The sequence below is a fragment of the Cajanus cajan genome, chromosome 2 (assembly GCF_000230855.2).
Source record: "Cajanus cajan strain Asha chromosome 2, NIPB_CcT2T_4, whole genome shotgun sequence".
In the NCBI taxonomy this organism is placed as follows: domain Eukaryota; kingdom Viridiplantae; phylum Streptophyta; class Magnoliopsida; order Fabales; family Fabaceae; genus Cajanus; species Cajanus cajan.
The window spans coordinates 26,445,658-26,453,379 of NC_138518.1; the positions used below are offsets into that span (position 1 = coordinate 26,445,658).

Consider the following 7,722-nt stretch of genomic DNA (forward strand, 5'->3'; position numbering starts at 1 on the left):
TTTCAAGGACGAGAAAGTAGAAAATCTTACAAAAATAACTACTTCATCTTATTATATTTTTTATCGGAGAGGATAATATCTTGTAATTATAAGAAAAAAAATTGGGAGTGAATTTCTGCCTGGAATAATCTTTGCTCACACCCGGTGGAAAAGCATGTTTGGTTAACATCTCCAACCCGAAGAGGACTCTAGTATAATTGGATAAAAGAAAGTAAAGACAAGAACAGAAAAAAGAAAAAAGAAGAGAGAAAAATTGCAATAATCCGAATCCAAACTGCCCCTCATTAAAAAAATAAAATAAAATAAAACCCTTCTTTTGCTTTTACTTATTTATTTATTTATTTTTCGGGGACGGCTCCTCCTCTCTATTTAAAACTATCCACTCCAAACAAACTAAAAAGAGAGTTGGATACACACTGCACAGAAACACAACTGGTTTCCGAAACCGCAATGCTCTCTCACTCTGAGTCAGTTCCCATTTAAACGAGCCTCACCTCACCTCACCTCACCTCAAAGACCCTCGTCCTTATCGTAATAATTATGCAGCCCTGTAGCAGAGAAATGCAAGGACTCAACTCTCTCTTAAACTCCTCCCAAATCTCCCTCCAGGACCTTCACAACCACAACGCCATCAACCAGATCCAAAATTCACACATGAACCAACACCAACAACAACTCACCCCTCACTTCGACCCAACCTCCCACGACGACTTCCTCGACCAAATGCTCTCCTCCTGCTCCTGGCCCGACCTCGCCCCAAACAAGCCCTTGTGGGACCCCAACCCCCCCACTTCCGACGAAACGACGCCGTCCAACAACGACAATGTCGCTTTCCCCTACGACGAGCACTCCAGCTTAGCCTCCAAGTTCCGCAACCACCAGATCAGCACAAAGAACAACGCAGCTCTCATTCTTCACCAACAACTCCTCATGTCCCGAGCCCCCGACTCTGGCCTCCTCAACTTGCCCCTCAACTTGCCCGGAAACGATGTCGTTGACGCCTCCAACTTCAAATCCCCAAATCCCGTACCACACTCTTTCACTCTAACCCTAAACCTTTCCTTTTTCCATTTTTCCAAAATTTTATTTTCATTTTTTATTTTCCCAGGGAGGTGAGGCTTCAGTCCAAGCTCTCTACAACGGCTTCACTGGATCTCTGCATGGCGCTGGTCAAGCCTCTAACCAGACTCAGCATTTTCAACACCTTCAGGTTAGTATTTTCCATTTTAATTTTAAAGATAATAATATTTATTATTGTTCTTATTAATATTATGTAGCATTGATGATTATTAACTTTTTTGATTTGAATGACAGGGAAGCTCGAATCCGGTGCATGGGCAGAATTTTGGTGGCACGGCGAACCAAGCTCCGGCGAGTGGGGCCACCGGTGGCACGCCGGCGCAGCCCAGGCAGAGGGTTCGGGCGAGGAGGGGTCAAGCCACGGACCCACACAGCATCGCTGAAAGGGTACTTGCTACTACTGTTTTTCTCGCTGAATTTAATTCTTGGCTTGATTTTCGTGTTCTGAAAATGGAGCCCAGTGTATCGTTTTCGGTAAACAGTATTTCTTTCAAAGCGTGAAAAGTCAATTCTTCAACGAAACTACTGAATAGCTTAATAGTTAGGGTTTATAAAATATTAAGAAACATAAAGCGAAGGAAACGCCACGATAATATAGGACAGAGTCGATAATGGTTTAGGTTTGTCATTCTGAATTTGGTTGGATATGTTGTTTGTGGCAGTTACGAAGGGAGAGAATCGCTGAGAGAATGAAGGCCCTACAGGAACTAGTTCCCAATGCCAACAAGGTAAATGCCCGATTACCGCGGCGATAAATCCTCAAATATTGTTATTTATTTATTTTTATTAATTATTAATTATATTTATGACGCCAAAATTAGTTCTAGCTAATTAAAAGAAATTGAACGGGAGTAGCAATAATCGGCCATCACGATGAGCACTTTGCCACATAGTAACAGTAATTTTGCTGTGATTTAGTGGTAAATGGGTAATCCCAACAAAATTTACTAGTTGTTACTTGTTAATGTGATTTTGTTGTTTATACGAAGTTGTTGCCATCATGTATTTCCATGTATGTGTAACATGGAAAAAATGGTTGGTAACGTCGCGCTCGGGAGGGCTCTCAGCGTTTGTCTTGCACTCTCATCATACGATTCCGTGCGTACTTGAAATACTAAGCTGGATAGCAGAGGTTATCAGGTCCCACATAGCACAATGATCACTGGTCACGGTAGGGACCAAGGGTAGCAACTTCTGACTTTAAACGATATTGAGGGGTAGTCTAGTCATAACATATGAATAATATTACTGTTTATTATGTGAATATTACTATATTATTACTAAGTACTAACAATAAATGGGTCAATCCCTAATTGAAATATTCGATTGGTTGTGGAATGACAGACAGACAAGGCATCCATGCTGGATGAGATCATCGATTACGTGAAGTTCCTGCAGCTCCAAGTCAAGGTGCGCTTCCCGCGTTTTACTCTCTTATAGTATTTCTTAATTTGATTTTATTCCTCATCAACATCAAGTAATAGAATAATTTAATTGTCGAGATAATTTTTAATTAAAGGTTCTAAGTATGGGCTTGTGGTTATTAAATTCCACTGACCCCTGCCTTCAATAAATAAATAATTTTTGTTATTGTTTTGGGTTACAGGTTCTGAGCATGAGCAGATTGGGCGGTGCAGCTGCTGTGGCTCCCCTTGTTGCTGATATGTCCTCTGAGGTTATTACTACACAAATGTTTCTCCATTTTCATTCACTTTATAGTAACCCACCAAAAGTTATCATAATAGAAATAATGTCTAAATTTCTTCAATTGAATTAAAACTTCGTCCATTTTACATTGCGACCCATTCCTGCTCTTTGAATTTCGCAATAATTTAAAGAATTATTAGCTTGGCCATACTATACTAGCTACCATTATGAAGGAAACTTTGAGATGATAAAATTGAAGGAAAACATGAGGGGGTTTCTATAAGAAGGAAAAAAGTAATGAAGAAAATGTGGAACACACTGCGCATCATGCATCAACATGTCGGACAGATGAGTCTTTCCCACATCCCCACCAACCCACCCAACATTTCACTTGGCTTTGGCTTATTTCAATTCTCAAATTCTCAATCACCACAAAACGACAATCCGAAAGCAGCACGCGTGCCCACTTTCTCAGATTCCCCTCTGTCTCTCTCTTTCTCTCACGCACACGCGCCTTTTTTTTTTTTTTTTGTCCACTTTCCGTCAAAAAACCATCACGTGACGCCTTGTTTTGGTATTTGCAGGGAGGCGGTGACTGCATCCAAGCAAACGGCAACAGTAACGGCGGTGGGGCCCTCGCCCAAAATTCCAACAACAACAACCAAACGACAGCGTCAACGTCAAACGACACCCTGACGATGACGGAGCACCAGGTAGCGAAACTGATGGAGGAGGACATGGGTTCCGCCATGCAGTACCTTCAAGGCAAGGGCCTTTGCCTCATGCCCATTTCCCTCGCCACGGCCATCTCCACTGCCACGTGTCACTCCAGGAACCCCTTGATCACCGCCGCCTCCGCCGGCAACCAGATTCCGACCAACGCCGCCCACGCGAACCCCGCAGCCGCGTCCAACGGCGAAGGGCCGTCGTCCCCGAGCATGTCCGTGCTGACGGTGCAGTCGGCCGTGGTGGGCAATGACGGCGCCGTCAAGGACGCTGCCTCCGTTTCGAAGCCGTGATGACGGCGTTTGGATGACTTTTGGTGTGAAATAGACGAAGCAGACAAAAAAAATAAAAACATAAAGTGCCAAAGGACAGAAAATGACGTGTGTTTTTCAAAAAAGAGCCGCTAAAGTCTACGAAAATAAGGCGTCGGGGATACGGAGGGGGTCGACTCGACGACGCCGTATTTACCTAGACTTTGTTTGGCTGATGCTAACTTTCAACCAACCAATCACAAACTCCACTATGCCAATTACCTACTTCTCCCTCTTCTTTTTCTTCATTATCTCTTTCGCTTTGGGTTTCTTCTGTTCATTGTTTTTAAATTTAGTGGATTTCTTTCTCTTTTTCCTTTTTCGTTTTCCGTCTCAATAACAAGTTGCTCTGCTCTGTCTTTGTACTACCGTTTTCATTTTTTAATGCGTTCCATTCACTTTTAACTGCTATTATGTTATGGACCTTTAAATTATGCTATTTCATTAGGAGTATATTTCCGCGTTGATTACTTGATTGTAGGCTTGAGATTAAAAATTAATATAAAGAAACTAGTACTCGTTCTCATTAAATATAACATATACGTGAGTAGAAGTTTTTGCTTACTTGAAGGATTAGTAAAATCAACTCTGTATCTACTCAATATTTTGGATTTTTTTTTTCTTAAAAACATTAAATAAATTTTATTTTAATATTAACAAAATAAAAAAAATGACAAATTTACTTTAACCTCTTAAGTTATAATGCTAGAGAATCCTTTTCCTCGTGAAAATATATTTTCTTTTGTATATAGTAATTTAATTGAAATTTTATGGTAATCTCTTTTCTTATAAATAATTTTGTTTATTTTTGGATAGTGAAAAATTTTATTAATGCAAAAAGTGAATTTTTGATCTTAAGATATGACCAAACTAGTCACAACAGTGTACATATATGTTTAGTGCGTTTGGTTTTCACATATGATTTAAAATGGATTTTTACGTATTTTAATACTCTAAAGGGAATGTTTAGTACACAAAATATTTATATATTCTTGAGAATCTTAAAGTGAACATTTTAGTGTTCTATGTTTGACAATTATTTAAAAAAAAAAATTTCAAGAATATAATTTTTTGATAATTATTTTTATCTCTCTTTTTGCCTATTCCCCTCTCTCTCTTTCTCTTTTTTCCTAATCTCTCTTTCTTTCTCTTTTTATTTCTCTTTCTCCCTTTGTCTCCTTATCTCTCTCACTCTCCTTTTCTCTCTCCTTATCCCTCCCACTCTCCCTCTCCCTCTCTCTCTCTCTGTCTTTGTATTTCTCTCTCTCTCTTGTATTTCATTATTTCTTAACCTTGTCAATGTTAGTAATATTATTAAAGTCTGTTTTATTTCTATAGTTTAATGATATTTGTTTAAAAAAATTAATTAATTTATTTATTTATTTTAATGAAATGAAATATATATTTCTATCCTTCTTAATTGTTAGAGCATTTTTCTTTGTTTATTTTTTTGTTGAATTCTGTATTCAAATATTTTTAATTATATGTTTTTAACTTTTTAAAAATAATTTAATGTCATATTTGTAATAAATTTTGAGTAAATAAATATATCTAATAAATTCATTTTAATAAAGGATATTTTTGTAAAAAATATTTATATTCCCAAAAATATAGTAGTGTAACAAAATATGAAAATTTTTAATTCTCGGAAGTTCTATATAAATACTCTTAGGAACTGTTCTAGTAAGGGGATAGCAGCTAGAGAATCCTTAGTGATGTAAACCCTAAGAGAACCTAGCCGCCGTCCAGACCTAGAATATTCAAGAATGAGAATAACCTACCTTTCACCAGTTCCCTTTCTCCTTATTTATATGGGTCCCATACACGTGATCTAGATCTTTGATTCTCATTCCCTTAAATGTGTGCGGATCCCCCTCTGTAATGTGCCTATGAACCGCATTTATGATTGTAATCAAATCTATGCAAGAATCACGAAAATCACAACCTTGATTAGTTTTACCGGAACTTACTCATTAATACACCTATGACTAGCCTAAAGTCTAGGTTGTTCGGTCAGATGGGGATCAAGAAGGTATATTCTGTTCAGATTGCTCAGAAAATTGGAGACCAGGAGGGTACACAAACCCTCCTGGCTTACGCGTTATCAAGGCGGAGATATTGATCGGTCAGCTCAGAAAATCAGAGATCCAGAGGGTACACTGTCCTCTTGGCTCAAACGTTGGTGACGCGTAGAGATATTGATCGGTCAGGTCAGAAAATTGGAGATCCGGAGGGTACACAACCTCTCTTGGCTCGAGCGTTGGTGATGCATAGAGACATTGATCGGTCAGCTCAGCAAATTGGAGATTCAGAGGGTACACAACCCTCTTGACTCGAGCGTTGGTGACGCGTAGAGACATTGATCAGTCAGGTTGAAAAATTGGAGATCCAGAGGGCACAGAACCTTTATGAGTAACCAATCATATTTTAATTATTCCGAGAAATCATGATTCCCATAATTTATAATTCCCAGGAATCATGATTGTTGAGTATGAGAAAACTTCTCTCTTACCAAACAATCCCCTAAATGATAAAACAATTATAGCCATATATTGGAAGAATAAAAAACGTGGGTTACGTACCAACCACACTTTAAACCATATAATTATCTAAGGGTACTTGATTTGCCAATTTCTTTGGTTATATTTTCCCTTATCACATAAAATAATGTTAAAAATATGTATACTCATGTACCAAAAAATATTTTCTTTGGATATATTTCTTAAAATAAGTTTAAAATTGAAAACATTTCCACTATATTTTAGTTATATTTTTTTATATTATGTTTTCTTCTATTGTATCTTCTCGTTGGAGAGACCAAGTTTCCCACAACGGAGTGACAACCTCCACACTCGCTCTTTCCATACAATCACTAGCATAATTAGCATCACAATAACCTACTAAAAATAATCTTTACCTTTCTCAAAACAAATACCAAGACTAGTAATGCCTATTAAATATTCAAATGTATGCTTTGCTACAGTTAAATGTATTTCCCTTGGGTTAGATTGGAATTTAGATCATAGGTAAAAGTTATACAAGATGTCCGTGAATATAGAAGAGATCATATCATTCCTTTGTAGGTGGTTTGATTCACCTTCTTTGAGCCTTTGTCCATGCCTACATAGTTGATGGATGCATTGGTGTGCTCATGGGCTTAGTATTATCCATCTTGAACTTCTTTTATGCATTATATTGGGCTTATTTAACCTTATGAGTGTCTTAAATTAGTAATTTATTATGATTCTAATTGGTTTTAATTCTAAATTCTAATTAATATTCATAATTTTTTCCACTTTGAATTGTTGTCTTATGTAAGCCATATCTTAAGCTCCCAAACATGGAATTGGACGTTCTTGGTCTCCCTAAAACTATAAGACAAAGATCTATAATAGTATCTCTCATAAGCCAAAGCTAATTTAGACGTTTTGAGGCCCAATAATTTGTTTGAATCTTTTGCCTCTACACTTGAGTGAGATTTCTCATTTGGAGCAAAACTTAAGAGAAATTTAGACATGAAATAAGTGGGTTGGGCTTGTAATCAATTGGATTTAAGCTACTAAGTTAGGTGTATAAAAACAAGTGTTAGTAGCTTGTGTTGACCACTTGATTCTCATTTATTTTTTAGATTTTACACTTATTTTTCTTGCATGTTTTTTTTCTTCCAAATTCTTAATCTCTCTATCTCTCTCACTCTCACACACACACACACATTTCTCTCCAAATTGTTCTTGCTGATTTTTCTGTAGCATTTTGATGGAGATGCTTGGCTAATCCGCTTATCAATTAAAGGTTTTAAGATTTGTAGTAAAATTTGAGTTTTTGATTTAATTTTTTTTGTACGAATTCTTCATCTTCTCATTTTCTTTTCTATATCTAATTTCATGATCGGTGGTTATGAAGTTCAGTTTTGGATCTATATTAGAATTAGATTAGGATTGATTAATCCAATTTAAAC

General features: G+C 37.2%; 1 protein-coding gene across 1 annotated transcript; it reads left to right on the forward strand.

Moving 5' to 3' along the window:
• The first annotated feature begins 385 nt into the window (after positions 1-385).
• Positions 386-4,175, forward strand: LOC109791129 (bHLH transcription factor RHL1). The gene is made up of 7 exons (XM_083068065.1): positions 386-1,026; positions 1,109-1,210; positions 1,315-1,467; positions 1,743-1,808; positions 2,425-2,490; positions 2,687-2,755; positions 3,312-4,175. Exons 1-7 carry the CDS (start codon positions 541-543, stop codon positions 3,744-3,746), a joined length of 1,377 nt encoding a protein of 458 aa, XP_082924191.1. The 5' UTR covers positions 386-540; the 3' UTR covers positions 3,747-4,175.
• The last annotated feature ends 3,547 nt before the right edge of the window (positions 4,176-7,722 follow it).